General features: G+C 47.0%; 1 protein-coding gene across 1 annotated transcript in view; it reads left to right on the forward strand.

Annotated features, from left to right (window-relative positions):
- CDYL2 (chromodomain Y like 2) overlaps nucleotides 1–16407 on the forward strand; it is a 159941-nt gene extending 143534 nt beyond the window's left edge. Inside the window, exons 5-7 of the mRNA XM_054711032.1 lie at nucleotides 5910–6120; nucleotides 8421–8564; nucleotides 15691–16407. Coding sequence (XP_054567007.1) covers nucleotides 5910–6120; nucleotides 8421–8564; nucleotides 15691–15849 — 514 coding nt within the window. The 3' untranslated portion in view covers nucleotides 15850–16407. The remainder of the gene's footprint in view (nucleotides 1–5909; nucleotides 6121–8420; nucleotides 8565–15690) is intronic.
- The last annotated feature ends 1466 nt before the right edge of the window (nucleotides 16408–17873 follow it).

A 17873-nucleotide genomic window follows, 5' to 3' on the forward strand; every position in this document is an offset into this window, starting at 1 on the left:
ATTTTCCAGCCCAAACTAGGGACGCCTTTACTCCATAAGATTGCATTTTATTCTTTTGATCCCCCAAATATTTTATTTTCTCATATTCAGCCCAGCATCTGGTAATGCCCATCATTATCCACACTTCTCCTGCCCTCTGTCTGATGGTGAAATCTTTGACTTTCTGGGCATTTCTGTTCCTGGAGCTGACATGGCTCAGCACCGGGGAGGAGGATGGATGGGTTCCCTGGGCAGTGTGGGGAGTATTTTCCCCTCTCTTGTTGCCTTTGGGGCAAAAGTTGGGATCTTGGGGTGATATCTGATCCTAACAATCAGTATCTCTTTTGGGACACTAATGGGTAGTTATGTCCCCCTTCTTTAGAGATTTATCAAAAGCAGGTGAGCTCGTGTGATTTCCAGCAAGGGCTGCCAGAGTGCACCCTCACTCACTGCTCACCTTGCAAAGTGCTGGGACAGGAGTCACAGTTCAGTAATGCTGCCTGGTCTCTTGAGAAGGAACACTTATTCCGCAGGCTGGCAGGGAGCCTTGGGCCACAGGTTAGGGATTTTCTGGACCCCCCAGCCTCACTGTGTTGTGACATCGTCACACGGAGGCTGATTCCCATGAGGCTGTGGGAGGCTTTCAGGTTATACAGAGTCTCCAAGAGATGGCACGGGGATGGCCTCACACGCACGTGGGGTTCTGAGTCCCAATCAGGGTGATGCACTCACTGGAGTCTATGCTCCAAACACCTATGTGCTTCCTGCTGCAGAACTCAGGTCTCCCCCAAAAGAGACACGAAAATCCCAATGATGTTATTAGAAAAAGCATGTGGTTTCATGCAGCTCTCAGGCTCTCCGGGTGCAGACAGCCCTGGCCATAGCCATGGTGGTTTGTTCTCTGTTCCTGTCAGGCGGCAGGGGAGCAGCAGGGTCCCCAGTAAGCCTCCTTCCTCATTTATGGGACCATTGGAGATGGGGTGCCCATCTCTATAGCTGAGGAGCACCTTGGCCATAGCCTTCGTCTGGTTTATGAATTTCTGTGGAGGCATTAGCTGATTTCTAGAGGTCCCAATTTTGAGGAGAGGCTGAGCACATTAGCTCACCGCCGGAGAAAGGCGGCCAGTGGCATTCAAACATTTGCCTTCTCATCGGGAAGGTGAGTTTCTCTTAGGCAGAATGGAGGGAGAGAGGGCCGCGGGAATTCTTTCCAGTGTGTCAAAGGGAGCAGAAGCTCGAAATGCGTGAGCCGCCAGGGACGCGGGAGGGATGGGGAATGGGGTGTCCCCTAGACCACAGGTTCTCAGCCCCAGTAGCACAGAGACTCCCCAGGGCGCTTTTCCAAACCCAGCTGCTAGGCAGCACCCCCAGGAGATTCTGAGTTAATGAGCATGTTGTGGGGCCAGCATGTCTTTGGTTTTAAAGTTCCCTCTGTGGTTCGCATGTGCAGCCAGGGTTGAGAACCCCTGCTCCATCCCCACCAAGCGGGTAACCCGAGAGCACCAGTGACTGAGAGCACTAAAGGCTGTAGAAACAAAAAGGCCCCTATTTTTGTGCAAGAGAAGAAAGTTGGCTGTAAGAGCAGAAGGTGCAGAGGAAGGTGATAGAAGGGACAGGGAGGGTGAGGAGTCTCAAGAAGGGACAGGTGGGGTGCAGACTGTACGCCTAGTAGAGAAGGGTGTCCCTGGGTCAGAAAGTGACGTGGCTTGCTCATCACCACCACACACCCCCAGGAAGGCCCAGCTCCGCTGACTTTGCAGTGCTCCTTCCAGCAGCCACACTCCAGAGTTGAGGACACGATGTGGCAGAGAAACATTTCCCAGAGAACGATCTTCAGATTTCCAGAGGAGCATCGTGAGCAAAGGGCACTGTCTTAACTGAGTTTGGGCCACGCTACAAGCTCTGTCCCCGCTCACACAGACTTCCCAGGCATGTTAACATGTTTACAATCTGAGAAGATTCTTGGGAAAGAACGTTGTTCAAATTCAAGCATGGCTGAAACATATTTTAGCCATAGAACCTATAATCTATTTAAATGCTTTGCAATTCTCTTGGGAAGTGCACGCGCTGGGCTGCGCTGACCTGCAGGATCTTGAGCATGCCACACAGCCACAGCCATCACTCCCCCAGCGGCGCTCTTACACACGACCCGGTGTACTGCGCTCACTCTGCAGATGTTTGCTGAATGAACTAGCAGATGTGGGGAGAGCTGGGGTGATTCATTCTGCAGAAGCCTCTCCCCGAGCCCCAAACAAAGCCGTCTGCCCCATCTTGAAAGAGGCTGCCCACATCTGAACTCCTCACAGGTGAGGCGGTGGCCTGCTGGTGAGGTGCTAGGACGAAGAGAAATCAGATGACCCACATGAAATACTTGGCCTGTTCCTGCACGTAATAAGTACTTGGAAGAAGTTTAAAGAATTATTTTCATGTTATTCCCAGTTTTAGCTAAGCCTGAGTCTGACGATGGAGTGGGCTCCCAAAGTGCCCTGTATGTATATCAGGAGCTCACAGGCCCTGGACCAGCAGACTTGGCAGTGGGAGGGCTGCACCCCGTGGCTCTGGTTAAAAGGAATGAATAACTGGCTCACAAAAGAAATGCCAGTTGCTCCTGGTAAAATCCAGACACCCCTGTGAGCAGAATTTTGCTTCTGAGTGTCCTTTAGACCGGAAGGTGGCTCACAGACCACTGAATGTGGAATGAAAGCTGCGTCCATGCTCCGCAGCAGCGATCACGGGTGCCTCTGTGTCAGGCACTGTGCCGGTGCCCTGGGTGGATGCCTCATGCAATTCCTGTGAGGATGCACCAGTGGCTTTCCCATTTTCCCAGTAAGAAAACGAGGCTGCAGAGACCTTGTAACTCATCCAAGATCTCACCCCTACTTACGGGCACAGTTGAGACTTGACCGCAAGTCTTTCAGATCCCAAAGTTTTTGCTCCTTCTGCTGCCTCTGAACAGCCCAGCAGCTCAGGCAAGCAAAAGCCACAGGACTCAGGTTGAGTGGAGGAAGCTTCAAGGGCCAGGGTAAGCGTGGCAGACATGGCTGCTGGGGAAGATGGGGAGTCATCTCCCTAGCGCAGCCCCGCCATCCAGAATCAGATATCTGAGCAGCGTCTGTAATGCAATATCCTGTTTGCTATCTGGCTTCTACACCCTCTGGGCCCTTGTGATAGAGATCTGCTTGAGGTGAGAGGAGAAGGATGGGGAGATGGTCTGTGCATCATCTTTTTATGTCAAGGAAATGAACTGCTTGGACTGCAGGAGGGGTCGCGGGGAGCCATGCACATTTAGTCCCCTTAGCCCTTCTCTGGGGCCCTTGATGCCCCTGCATGGAGCTCAGGTTGGAAACCAACAAGTAAAAGGCTCTGGGGTCTGGAAGGGAAAGCTTCTGGAAGGTTGTGAGAATGGAGCTGAATTCCTGAAGGACTGTCATGTGGATGATGGAGCAGAGTGAATGCAAGTATCAGAAAGACCACATGAAGTCACAATAGGAAGGCGTCTTGATAGGGAAGGGCCCTCTTGTTTGAAAATGTCCAACAGAGGCCAGAGGATGCACCCGCAGGATGCTGTGGGGAGAATTCTGTACCAAGTGGAAGATGTGTCTCGATGACTCTTGAAGTCCTTCCCACTCTGAGATCCAGGATCCTGTAATTGAGCGAGTATCTTTAGGAATGGAATGTCTGTCAAAAGTCACCCAAACCCTGTGGGTCCAGGGATCCTGTAAACAAGCCCCATATCCCTGCAGACTCCAAATTGCATTTGGTTAAAAGCACTTGTTAAAACCAGTGACTGAGACCATCAGGTTGAGAAATCAAGCCAGAAAGTGGGCCTGGAAAATCAGAAATCAGAAGGCCATGGTGACAGCACTCTTCTTTGTGGCAGTGTCCTTTTGGGGTCAGCTGCAGTGGGGCCAGAAGTGGCTGGGATAAGTCCATCATCTACTCCAGAATCATATAAGAGTCAGGAAATGTGATGCCTCAAGCCTGGGTCAAGGGTGCATTCTTTCATGAAGACATATGGGTCATAAGGCATCCCCAACCCCAACAGAATATTAAGAAGTCTTTTCACAATTGAATTAAGTCCCAACATATCACCATGGTAACCACATATTTTGATAAGAATTGGGGAGGATGGTAACCATTGAGCAGGGATGAATCAGGTTTACGTTTGTATTAGTTAAGTATTAGCTGCTGTAACAAATAAACCCAAATATATATGATGGCTCAGTTGTGATAGAAATTTACTTCTAGCATATGTAAACCTAAAATAGATGTTACTGATGAGCCCATGGCTTGCCTCAAAGTGATGACTCAGGAATCCAGACTCCTTCTATCTTGTGGCTCAGTAAGATTGCCATGCCTGTCAAGATGAAAAGGACTGGGAGGACTGCATGGTGAGAAGTTTCCACAAACCAGGCTTAGAAGTGTGTATATGGTTTCCACTCTCATTCCTTTGGCTAGCACTAGGTTACTTGGCCACAGCCAGTTTCAAGGGAGGCTGGGAAATGTGTTCTAGCAGTAGACTCAGGAAGAAGAGGGAAAGGGAAGTGGGGGGATAAAGTCTGGTGAAGAAATAGTATGTTACTGCCACACATCCGCAGTCTGCTCTCATTCTGGGAGAACCCTGTATCTATTCAACAGCTATTTACTGAGTGTTAATTTCAATATGTATGAAGCCAAGCGTGCACAAAGCAGACCTATGGATTTTCTTATGGAGCTGGAGGGGAGGAGAATTTAAAAACAAGTAAGTAAGCAAGTGATTAGGATAATTGCAAATTGCGATAATGCTATTTTCCAAGAACTCTCAGAAGGGCTGTGCAGCTCGTGCACAGAGAGCAGGGGTACGTAGACACGAGATAAGCCTGGAGACCTAAGCAGAGGTAGACCAAGGTCACGGTTGGGAGTTTGGATTTTATTCTTGTGAGTTCTTGGTAGTTTCCAATATATCACCAGAGAATAATGAAGGATGCAGATTTTCTAGACATCTTGGATCTTTCCTCCATGTCAGGTTGAATATTAAAATTTTATAGGTCTTATATAGCAAGTAGCAGGGAGGCAAAAAGTGTCTAAGGAAAAGGAAATAGAGGTTATTTCGGGTGGCTCTGCATAATGGATAAAGATGCAAGCTGTAACCTTGCTCAATGCAGAAGGTCATGGAGAAAAAATATTGCCTAATCCTGTAGCCATTATTCCAATTGCCTCATGCCTCCAGGGGAGTCCATCTTTCCTCAATTTTGGTCACCCTAACACATAGACCCTCGTCAGCATTCTAGAACTACCCTTGAGAATCTGGCATCCCTTTAGGTAATTCACAATTTTCCTGGAATTGAAAGAAATCTTAGATGTCACCAATCCCTACCCATGCCCACCATCCGAAGCTTGAATTCTCTATAATTTCACCTAAAGTTATCATCGAGCCAAGGTTATCTCTGATAATGAGGAGTTCACACCTCCTGGAGCCATCACCCCACCTTCAGCCAGTGCTGTTGGGACATTCCTTCTCTCCTTGAGTTCAAATATGCCTCTTTGTAACACCCTCTTTTTGGTTCGAGTTCTGGTTCTGTATCTTAACATTCAGGTTGTCTTTCTAGGGATGTGTACGATTTTTGTCAGTGTGTAGGGAGTGGAAGGGCAGTGTTGGCTCAATGGGCATAACCTGGGGCCATCTGGGCAGACCCCGACATGTGGTCACCCATTAGGTCCCTTCTGGGAATCTGGCACCAACCTCAGGGGGTGGCAGGCCTGTGACTGCAGCTCAGTGGCCCAGCGTCTGGGAGAATGAGACCCTGGCCTGGCACCCGCTCTTTCTCTGAGGACCTACAGGTGCTTCACTGCACCTGGGGAAGCTTATTTCAGCCTCACTACAATCAAGGGTGTCACATGGTCTCAGCAAGCCTGGCCACCTGTTAAAGAGGGTCTTCTCTTTTCCCCAGGGACTTTGTGAAGGCCTTTATCCAGTTTAAGAAGCCCATCGTGGTGGCAATCAACGGGCCCGCCCTGGGCCTGGGTGCCTCCATCCTGCCCCTCTGCGACATCGTGTGGGCCAGCGAGAAGGCCTGGTTTCAGACCCCCTATGCCACCATCCGCCTCACGCCCGCCGGCTGCTCCTCGTACACCTTCCCCCAGATCCTGGGTGTCGCGCTGGTAAGCCTCCTCGTGAGCAGGCAAAGTGGTGTTCAAGCAAGGTCATAGAACCCACTGTAGGCTGTGGTCAGACTCAACACCAGCAGCCAGAAGCAAGTCTGGGCAGGGGTGAGTCATAACAGCTCGGAGAGCACTCACTGGGGCTAGTGCTTGACAGCCATTAACTCAGTTTATCCTCAAGACACACCTGCAAGGTAGGACTATTGTTATCCCCTCTTGACAGATGTGGAGACTGAGAATCAGAGAGGTTAAGTGAGTTGTCTCAGGTCACACAGTAGAAATGGAAGTTGTGGAATATGAACACAGAGCCTGTGCTCTTAACCAGTATGCTATAAAACGGAACCCGTCTCTGATGAGTGAGTCTGCGACTAGCACCACTAGGATATAGAAAGGGTTCAGAAAGTGGTGGTTCTACTCGGTCCGAGAGGTAGCATTTTGAGATGGATTCGATGTGGTGCAGGCTTCACCAAGGTCTGCTTCGACCCCCCAGGACTGCTTGGGAGCATTCTGCCTGCAGATGCTGGTGGTCCTGGGAGACCCCAGAAAACTACCAAAGAGTCACGATCCAGATGACAGGGCCAAACCCCACAGGGGCAGGTGAGGAGGCTCCCAGCAGGGGCACTGCTTGAATGAGTCTAGAAGGATGGGAGCCCCCTCCCACCGCTTCTGGGTGGGCTGTCTCTCTTTGATGGTAGCATGAAGCAGGAATAGCAACCAAGAGACCAGCAGAGGTTACCCTCAGCCCTCAAACCCACCAGCACCACGTCTGTGCAGCAGGGCCTACCGTGGGGACAGATAAGGCCATTCGGATTCAGCAGTTCCCTGGGGGCTGCTCTAGGCCGCTCAGTCTCATGGGTGGCAGAAAAATGAGGCAGGCAGGGAGCCTGGGAAGCAACGCTTTCCCTTTTGATATCAGCCACTGTGTTCTGCCCCAGCTCACTGCCACTCCAGTTCCTCCCCGTCCTCTGTGGTCACAGAAATGTTAACTTTGTACAGTCTTATCTCTTTTTCTCCTTCACTGCAATCATTTCTGAAACTCCAAGAATGTGGCTGTTTGAGACATGTTCTTCTTGTGGACTGCATCCTGTTTGGCTCCTTCTACTGAGTTCCTTTCATTTCTCCTGAGACCGAGGTGTCCCTAAATAAGTATAATGACATATATATATATTTGTCTTCCAACCTCTAACCAGATGCATTCTATGGACTTGTGACCTGACCAAGTTTTCCACTCTGGCGTGAAAAATTGTCCTATGGGTCATCATGACCCATCAGTGACAACCAGAACAAAGGGGGAAGCCGGGCATGGAAGCAGAGGTTCAGGGAGCTTGGCATTTCCATGTCTATCATGGAGCAGCTAAGCATATGGGGCAGGAAGGAAGAAGGGGAGGCAGGTGGATGGCCGATTAGGGAGCGGTTGTCTGCCCTGTGAAGGATGTAGGGACTCATCCTGAAAGAGATAAGGACCCTGTCACATGGCCATGACCATCACGCCCTAATTACCAGTGTGAGAGTCACCTGTTGGTAAATTTCAGCGGTGACAGCACTATGCTCTGTTTGTGCCCAGGACCTTATCCACGGAAGTCCTCCCAGAAGTCTGTGACAGCTGTGAACTTCAAAGCAAAAGGAAGTTCTTTGGGGAGTGGGGTTCAGAGGAGTCCTCAGAAGGCAGGGGTTACTTCCCACCTTTCAAGACTGGGCAGTGTCTGTGCACAGCCCTGGGCCACCAGGAGAGACACTGCTCTGTGTTGGTGTTATGGGGTTAGTTACACAAGACCTTTTTGGCTGCCTGTGATGAAAACAGGTACTGATAAGTCTAGTACCCCACAGAGCGGGGACACAGCAGTCGGTGGCCTGGGCTCATTGACTTTTGCCGGCAACCAGAGAAGGAGAAAGATTCTTCCCCAGGGCCTTCAGCTTGGAAACCCCATAGAGAGCTTGATTATCTAGGGTGGATCATCTGGTCAACCCCAGGCCAGTCACCATGCAGCACAGAAATGCACCCAGTTGGAGGTGTGTGCCTACTTCTGTGGGTCTGCTGCCAGACATATAGGTGGGGGGTAATTGGGCAAACAAAGCTACAGTAGGTACATGGCTTCTTTGGGAATTTAATGAAATCCGTGGACTCTTTGCTCAGAAAGATGCACATAAACACAGTGTTTGATTATAGTTTCCAAAGCTTATTGGACCCACTTGAGACTTGGGCCTTCCAGACCTGGAACACTGACAGCAAGTGCGGGCGTCGCTAGCAGACACGAGAGGGGCTCCGGGCTCTCAGCCTTCCCCTGCCTTTGCTTTTTCAGGCCAATGAGATGCTCTTCTGTGGGCGGAAGCTCACTGCCCAGGAGGCTTGCAGTAGAGGACTGGTGTCCCAGGTCTTCTGGCCAACGACGTTCAGCCAGGAGGTCATGCTGCGCGTCAAGGAGATGGCGTCCTGCAGTGCACTGGTGAGTCCTGTGTCTCTTGTGTTCTTGTCAGTGCAAGAGCCCAGCCGGTGTAGGTCAGTGGTTGAGCATCGACCTATGAACCAGGAGGTCATGGTTTGATTCCTGGTCAAGGCACATGCCCGGGTTGTGGGCTTGATCCTCAATAGGGGGCGTGCAGGAGGCAGCCAATCAATGATTCTCTCTCATCATGGATGTTTCTCTCTCTCTCTCCCTTCCTCTCTGATGTCATTAAAAAAACAGAGATCCATTTTGCAGATGAAAGCAATGAGCTCACAGGGACTAATGGACTTGCTACAGGCCATGCAGGGAGCACTTGAGAGGCCCTGTGTAATTTACCAGATGCCTTGTCTCAGTGTTGAGAGCTTAAATCCGGAGGGAGATGGCCAGCATTATTAATATTCCCCATCATCTCCAATTTGAAAAACCTCACAGAAGAGATTTATACTCTGGGGAAGAAGGTGTTGCCTTAAAAGAAAGTCCTCAACACTCCCCAGACACAAAACATCTATAGTTTTCAAAGAAACAATAAGCAAAGGCAAATAAGGGCAGAGTGTATGAAACCAGCCGAGGGATGAGAGAAAGCAGCGCACACGTTCCTTGTATTTCCCTGCCCACTGAGCACTTGGCACCTTCAAGCATTGGCCGCTGGACTCTGAAGACACCGAAAAATAGATAAATAAATGACACCTCCTCAGAGGCGCCGATTTTTAATTAAGTGTTGATTTTATCTCATAAAAGTCACTCTGAGCACCGTGGGGAAATATCCTGTTGAGAGGTGGAGGAAAGGCCACCCCTGCAACCACAGGGCCTGCTCAGGAAATGAGAAAGAAGCTTTGAAGAATAAGGCCAGGGGACGCTTTCTGTGCTGGGTTTATGGGGCCAGACCTGGGACCCTCCCTTCCTTCTCCCTGCCTATCCTGAACCCCCACTGAGCTGCTGTGCGCTCCTGATTGGACTCACCAGTCTTTATTTGGCACCTACTGTATGTAAACTCTGCTCCCTGGAAGCCTGACTATGCCAGTGGTGATGATGGGTGGTGATAGTCCTGAATTGCTCATGAACACTTATGGATTCTCTTTAAATCTTCCCGAGGATTATGGTGACCAACTGTGCCCATTTGTCTAGGACTCTCCTGGTTTTAACACTGGAAACCCCTTGTTCCCAGGAAACCCCCTGGTCCTGGGCAAACGGGGATGGTTGATGACCCTAGAGTCAGCTGCATAGGCAGGTAGAAATTTTAAAGAATATTTTTGTTAAAGTATAGTTGACATACAATATTATAGTAGTTTTGAGTATACAACATAGTGATTCTACATTTATATATCTTACAAAGTGATCACCCTGATAAGTCTAGTACCCCATCTGTCAGCATACAAAGTTATTACAATATTATTAATTCTTTCCTGCGCTGTACATTAATTACATCCCCATGGCTTATTTATTTTATAACTGGAAGTTTGTACCTCAAATCTCCTTCACTTTTTTCACTGACCTCCCTACCCCGTTCCCTCTGGGCAACCATCAGTTTGTTCTCTGGATCTGAGTCTGTTGTTATTGTGTTTTGTTTATTCTTTGGTTTTGTTTATTTTTTATTTGTGTTTTTAATTTTTTAATTAGTTTTGACATTCAGCATTATTTTATACTAGAGGCCCGTTGCACAAAGATTCGTGCAAGAATAGGCCTTCCTTCCCCTGGCTTCGCTCCTGGCCGCCCGGGAGCCTGCAAGTCCTCGCTCCTAGCCGCAGCACTGTTCCTGTAGCTCCCTCTGCCCCCTCCCCTCCCGTCCTCCTCCTCATAGCAGGTGTCCCGCCCCGCCCGGTTGCTCCGTGCCTGTGTATGCAAATTAACCCATCAGCTTTGTTGGGTTAATTTGCATACTCGCTCCTGATTGGCTGATGGGTGTCACAGAGGTATGGTCAATTTGCATATTTCTCTTTTATTAGTGTAGATTAGTTTTAGGTGTACCGCATAGTGGTTAGACATTTATGTAATTTATGTAGAGATTCCCCTGATAATTACTTGGCACCATACATAGTTATTATAATACTAGAGGCCTGATGCACGAAATTCATGCAAAGGTCCTCAGCCCTTGCAGCCGCAGCAGCTGCCTAAGCCCTCGCAGCCCCGGCTTTATCCAGAAGGACGTCTGGAAGGACCGCTGTCCAGTCTAATTAGCATATTATGCTTTTATTATATAGATTATTGACTGTATTCCCTATGCTATACTTTATATCCCTGTGACTATTTTGTGAGTACCAATTTGTACTTCTTAATCCTTTTACCTTTTTCACCCAGTCCCTCAGCCCTCCTCCCATCTGCCAGCCATCAGTTTGTTCTCTGTATCTATGAGTCTGTTTCTGTTTGTTTATTTTTTTCTTTAGATTCCACATGTAAGTGAAATCATATGGTATTTATCTTTCTCTGATTTATTTCACTTAGCATAGATACCCTGTAAGTCTATCTATGTTGTTGCAAATGGTAATATTTCATCCTATTTATTTCTGAATAATATTTCATTATGTGTGTATGTGTGTGTATGTGTATAATCTTCATTATCCATTCATCCACTGATGGAATCATGGGTTGTTTAATATCTTGGCTATTTAAATAATGCTTCAGTGAACATAGGGCTGCATATATCTTTTAGAATTAGTGTTTTATTTTCTTTGAATAGATACCCAGAAGTGGAATTGCTGGGCTGTATAGCAGTTCTATATTTAAATTTTTTGAGGAATCTCCATACCACTGTCCACAGTGGCTACACAAATTTATAACCTCACCAATAATGCATGAGGGTTCCCATTTCATCATATCCTCACTAACACTTATTTGTTGGCTTTTTAAAAATAGCAATTCTGACAGGTGTGAAGTGATATCTCATTGTAGTTTTGATTTGTATTTCCCTGATGATTAGTGATGTTGAGCATTTTTTCATGTGTCTTTTGGTCATCTGTATGTCCTCTATGGAGAAATATCTATTTAGGTCCTCTGTCCATTTTTTAATTGGATTGTTTTTAGGGTCTTTTCTGTGTGTGTGTGTTAAACTGAGTTCCTTATATATTTTGGATCCCTTATCAGATGTAGCATTTATGAATATCTTTTTCCATTCAGTGGGTGGTCTTTTTATTGATGGTTTCCTTCTCTGTGCAAAAGCTTTTTAGTTTGATGTAATTTCATTTTTTTACTTTTGCTTTTGTTGCCTTTGCTCAGGGAGACATATCCAAAAAAAATCTCTAAGACTGATGTCAGAAAGTTTACACCCCAAGTTTTTTCTTAGGAGTTTTATGGTATTGAGTTTATTTTTGTATATGGAGGAAGAAGGTGGTCTATATTCATTTTTTTGCATGTATCTGTCCGGTTTCCCCAACGCCATTTATTGAAGAAATTGTCATTTCTTCATTATATATTCTTGCTTCCCTTGTTGTAGATTAATTGACCATAGAATTGTGGGTCTATTTCTGACTCTCTGTTCTGTTCCATTGAAATATTTGTTTTTGTGCCATTGCTATACTATTTTGATTACTATAACTTTATAGTATAGTTTGAAACCAGGGAACATGATACCTCCAACTTGGTTCTTATTCCTCCAGATTGTTTTGGCAATTTGGGATCTTTTGTGGTTTTATATAAAGTTTAGGATTATTGCCCTGGCTGGTGTGGCTTGATTGGTTGGGCATTATCCTGTGCACCATAGGGTTGTTGTTTGATTCCTGGTCTGGGCACATGCCCAGATTGCAGGCTGAAGACACGGTAGGGGAGGCAGCTGATGTTTTACTCTTACATTGATGTTTCTCCCTCCCTCTCTCTGTCTTTCTCTCTCTTCACTCTCTGAAAATCAATAAAAATATTTTAAAAAGTTCTTTTAAGATTATTGTTCTAAGTCTATGAAAAATGTCATTAGCATTTTTATAGGGATTGCATTAAATCTGTAGATTTCCTTGGATAGTATGGGCATTTTAAAAATGTTAATCCTTCCAAACCATGAGCATGGTCTATCCTTCCATTTATTTGTGTCATCTTCAGTTTCTTTCATCAATGTCTTAAGAGTTTTCTGAGTAAAGGTGTTTAATCTCCTTGGTTAAATTTATTCCTAGGTATTTTATTCATTTTGATGCAATTGTAAATGGGATTGTTTTTACATATATAGAAATGCAACGTATTTCTGAATATTAATTTTGTATCCTGCAACCTAACTGAATTCATTTATTAGATCTAACAGTTTTATGGTGGAGTCTTTATGGTTTTTCATATATAATATCAGGCCATCCACATATAATGACAATTTTACTTCTTCTGTTCCAATTTGGAGAGGCAGGTAGAAATTCTAAGAAGCAGCAGCAGCGTGAGTTAGAGCACACGAGTTCCAAACCTATGGGGAGGTTAAGTAGCAACTCATGGTGATGTGAGCAGGTGCCCAGGGCAATCAAGGGACAAAGTAGGAAAAGGAAGGTGGGAGAAAGGCCTCCAAGCCCCACTGAGGAGTTGGGTCTTTGGGCAATAAAAGTTTTCAGGTGAAACCAGCTGTTAAATATGGCAAGGAAATCTCTCCTATTAATGTTTATGAATTCAGGAGCTTCGGGTTGATTTCCCCAAGAAAGGAATCTACCCACAGCCTCTGGGAGATGGTGTTCTTCAGAGGAATTCTTGGGAGGAAAGAGGCAGTCTTGGTTTGCCAGCCCATCCTCACTGCCTGTTAGCCTCTAGCCCAGGCTGAAGAATAAGATCACAGCCCCTTCCCAGCCTGCTTGAGCAAGGGAGCTCTTGTCTTGCTTTTTTCTATGTGAACACGCTTTTGGAGAATGGGAACTGGAGTTCTGACATCAGCAGAAGATGGTGGAGGCCAAAGGAGTGATGCTCGGATGCTGCACTTCCCAGCAGAGCCTCTGCCAGAACGAGGCAGCAATGAAGCCTGTTAGAATCAGCCAGATGTTTGCAGCCATGTCCATCAGGCAACTCTGGCAACTTCACTTATTGAGTGTAGGTCCTTCATCTATCCTGTGGAGACTACTTAGTCATGGAGCTATCATGAGCAAGAAATGACAGAATGAAGGAAAAGTACTGCTCATAGACCTTATTGGTTAATGGTGATTGCAGTGGCATTTGTATTATTATTAATACTATGATGACTATAATTGTTACTATTCATTACTATGATTATTGTTACTATTACTACCACTGCATTACTAATAATCATTACTGCAATTACTGCTATCATGCTATAGTATTGTTAGTATCATCACCATTATCACTACTATATTACTGACATTACTACTATTGCTCCTTTAACAACATTACTACTATTATTACTTCTATAATACTACAGTTTTCCTACTATTTTTATTCTCACTATTCTCACTCATTATCACAATTATTGTAATTATACTCATTACTAGAGGCCCGGTGCACGAAATTCATGCACGGGGGTGTGGGGGTGTCCCTCAGCCCAGCCTGCACCCTCTCCAATCTGGGACCCCTCAAGAGATATCCGACTGCCTGTTTAGGCCTGCTAAACGGGCAGTCGGACATCCCTCTCACAATCCAGGACTGCTGACTCCCAACTACTCGCCTGCCTGCCTTCCTGATTGCCCCTAACCGCTTCTGCCTGCCAGCCTGATCACCCCCTAACCACTCCCCTGCCAGCCTGTTTGCCCCTAACTGCCATCTCCTACAAGCCTGGTCACCCCTAACTGCCCTCCCCTGCAGGCCTCGTCCCCCCCCCCCCAACTGCTCTCCACTGCAGGCCTGGGTCCCCCCACAACTGCCCTTCCCTGCAGGCCCGGTCACCCCCAACTTCCCTCCTCTGCCAGCCTGGTGACCCCTAACTGCCCTCCCCTGCTGGCCATCTTGTGTCCACATGGGGGCAGGATCTTTGACCACATGGGGGCAGCAATCTTGAGTGTTGGAGTGATGGTCAATCTGCATATTACTCTTTTATTAGATAGGATAGAGGCCTGGTGCACAGGTGGGGGCTGGCTGGTTTGCCCTGAAGGATGTCCCAGATCAGGGTGGGGGTTCCTTTGGGGTCTGGGGCGACCTGGGTGAGGGGCCTGTGATGGTTTGCAGGCCAGCTACGCCCCCTGGCAACCCAAGCAGAGGCCCTGGTATCGGGTTTACCTTCTACAATTGAAACTTTGTAGCCTGGAGTGGAGCCAAGCCTTCTGCTTGCTCAGTGGCAGCAGCCATTTCTGTTGGGGTTTATGTATCTTCTATAATTGAAACTTTGTAGCCTTAAGTGGAGGTCTGGGCAGGCCAGGGTGTGCGGAAAGCTTGGCTTCCTCCATTGCCAGGGGCAACCCTAGCCTCCCGCTCTTTCCAGCTCTGTGGCTGCCGCCATTTCTGTTTGGATTTGTTTACCTTCTATAATTGAAACTTTGCAGTCTTGAGTGGAGGCCTAGGCTGGCAAGGACAGGTGGAAAGCTTGGCTTCCTCCATTGCCTGGGAAACCCAAGCCTCCCTCCTGCTCTCTGTGGCTGTAACCATCTTGGTTGGGCTTATTTGCATATTCGCTCCTGATTGGCTGGTGGGCGTGGCTTGCAGGCATGGCCATTGGGTGTAGCGGAGTGATGGTTAATTTGCACATTACTCTTTTATTAGATAGGATTACAGTGATTGCTACCATTATTACCACTGCTCTTACTACTAAGCTTGAAGGAGAGGCATTGCTGTTGAGGTGGCTCAGATGGATGCTTGGACAACCTTTAATTCATGTCATTACCTTACTCTGTGATCCCAACCCTCCTTGAGTTAGGTATCATTACTGCCCTCTCACAGATAATGAGAACGAAGAAGAAGGAGGTGAAAGTAGTGTTTTCTAAACTTTTTCATGACACCATAGAAAGTGATACTGAGTTTATGTTGCCCTTGGGTAAAAGTCAAAGCTCTTGGGGTTGGGGATCATGTGGGCTCCACTCAGCCATCCCAGGGACTGTGGGCTCAACATCATAGCACACCTGGAACCCATTCCTGGCATTGCTGGGGACACGGGCCTGGGAAACCCAGACTGCAGTAGGCAGCCTCCTCTGCCTTTGGGCATCAGGAGGTTGAGTGGTGCCTCACAGGCCAAGTGTGTTCTTCTGGAGCAGAGTCCCTGGTGCCTGGCTAACGAGGCCTGTGCCTTTCCCTTCAGGTACTGGAGGAGTCGAAATGCCTTGTCCGCAGCTTCCTGAAATCGGTGCTTGAAGATGTGAATGAGAAAGAATGCCTCATGCTGAAGCAGCTCTGGAGTTCCTCCAAAGGCCTGGATTCCCTGTTCAGCTACCTGCAGGACAAAATTTACGAAGTCTAAAGGGCCCTGGCTCACTTGCCACAATGATCAAGGGCACTTGACTTCCAGCTTTGCCCTGTGTTTCAGAAATCGGAGCCCAGTGTAAGCCCGGCCAAGGAGTTTGTCAAGGTGTCTCTATACCTAGGGTTGTGTAAATTTCTTTGTTTGTGTTGGTTGTTCTTCATTGGTTTGACTTTGTGTAACAGATGGGAAACGCAGTATACTTGGCCTCCCCAGTGTCCCTACCCCCCTGGCTAGAGAGCTATGAGGGCTATATCTTCCCAGGCCTCTGCCAGGTACTGTTCTGTCCCCACTTGTTGAAATGCACCATCCAAGTCCAGGAAGGGGAAGACCAGTTTCCCCATTTTTCTGACTCAGACTGCGTCTGCACAGTGCCTCTTCTGGAGACTGGGCCAGCATGCTCGTTCTGGTTAAGTGCAGATCAGGGGAAGGGAGACGGTCCATCTTAGGGAATTTCCAGACTGAAGAGCAAAACAATTGTGTAGAGCCAGCCTCAGTCTCCTCTCTGATGCAAATCTGTATAACTTTTAGGGCTTGGTCTTAAAATCCACCCGAGTGATTTACAAAACTAGATATTGTACATTTAGGAATGTTTTGTTAAATATATATATTTTTAAAACAATGTAAGTGGAAATTCTGATAATTTATGTGTATTATATGTAAAGCTAGTTTTGCAAAAACATAAACTCCTAGGAAAATGTTTTTTTTTCTTTAATCAGACTTATTTAATTTATTTATTTTTGTTTATATATTATGATATCTGTCTTCACACAGATACTATTTTCATACTGCCCTGGACCAAATCCCATGTGAGGTTTATGCTGTTTGGTGCACTGTAGCAAGGAACCATGTAGAAATAAAATTCAGAGAGATAAAAGTGGGAGGATGTCTGTGGCTGAAAGGAATCGCTCTGTGCCAGGTCCTCGGCTTGTAGAATGGTTCTTGGTGTAATGAGGGAATCCTTGTTCTTAGGAGAAACCAGGGATGAGCTTTATCTTCACTCTGCAGCCCCTGAGTGTCCTCAGAGGCTCTTTGCTCACTTGTCTTCTCTCTTCCTATGTTAGTCACCCGTCTCTCATGACCCTTCCTTGGAGAGTTGAGTGAAGCAGCGAGAGCTGGGCATAGCTGGGGACAGGGAGGTGGGCTGAGCAAAGAAGGGTCATTGCTACAGTTGGTTATGTACCTCTGTCTGGTCCTTTTTCTTTCTGGAAGGTGACCAGGCAGATAGAGAGGCTCATGGCTCTGAGCTTTGTGTTTCAGAGACACGTTGAGTGTCTAGTCTTATGACTAGAGACATGGTCCTTTAGACAGTGAATCTGAGGTTTATCTGGACTCTTGATCCTTAAGATGGCCTTGGTTCCCTCTGTAGACAGCATCTCTGCTTTTGAGTTTCTCCATGACTTCATGAAGCTTCTTATCTTCCACCTTTCTCCATCGAGGGCTGTCTTGGCCATGGGGAGCCGGCAGGGGACAGTCACCTTGGATGAGTCTAGCCAGAGGAAGATCAAATTGAAGTCCTATGTGCCCTTCCCTTTGTCCACATGGGATCCTGTAGGAACTGCAGACCTAGACTATAGGGAATTATTCTAGAGAAACACCTGCTTTTGCCTAAATGCCTATTATCACATTTCCACTTGGTTTTATTTCTTCCTTTGAGAAAGCAAGTGTATGCTTCTCCGAAGCCCCTAGACAAACCTCATTCTTGTGTGTTGTGGCAGATAACCTGTGTAGCATTGCTAAGTCCCCTAAAGAAAGAGACCCTTGCTTTCTGTTTACCTTCCAGGGGCAGACGTGTTTACCGTAGAAGCAGTGTCAGTATTCTTGTTGGAGATGGAAGAGAATGTTTGGAAATTTCTTTCAATCAGTGTCCATCTTTGTTCCTTGCTGAAAACACCAGAAATATTTTAGCTTATAAACATTTCAAGGATCTCTGGTGATAAGGTAGGAATGTGAAACCATTACTAAGGTGGAATTCCCGTTAATTTCTAGGTTCTGGTTATAACAGGAAGTGTTTCAAATGATGG

This window comes from Eptesicus fuscus, chromosome 21 (assembly GCF_027574615.1).
Source record: "Eptesicus fuscus isolate TK198812 chromosome 21, DD_ASM_mEF_20220401, whole genome shotgun sequence".
Taxonomy (NCBI): domain Eukaryota; kingdom Metazoa; phylum Chordata; class Mammalia; order Chiroptera; family Vespertilionidae; genus Eptesicus; species Eptesicus fuscus.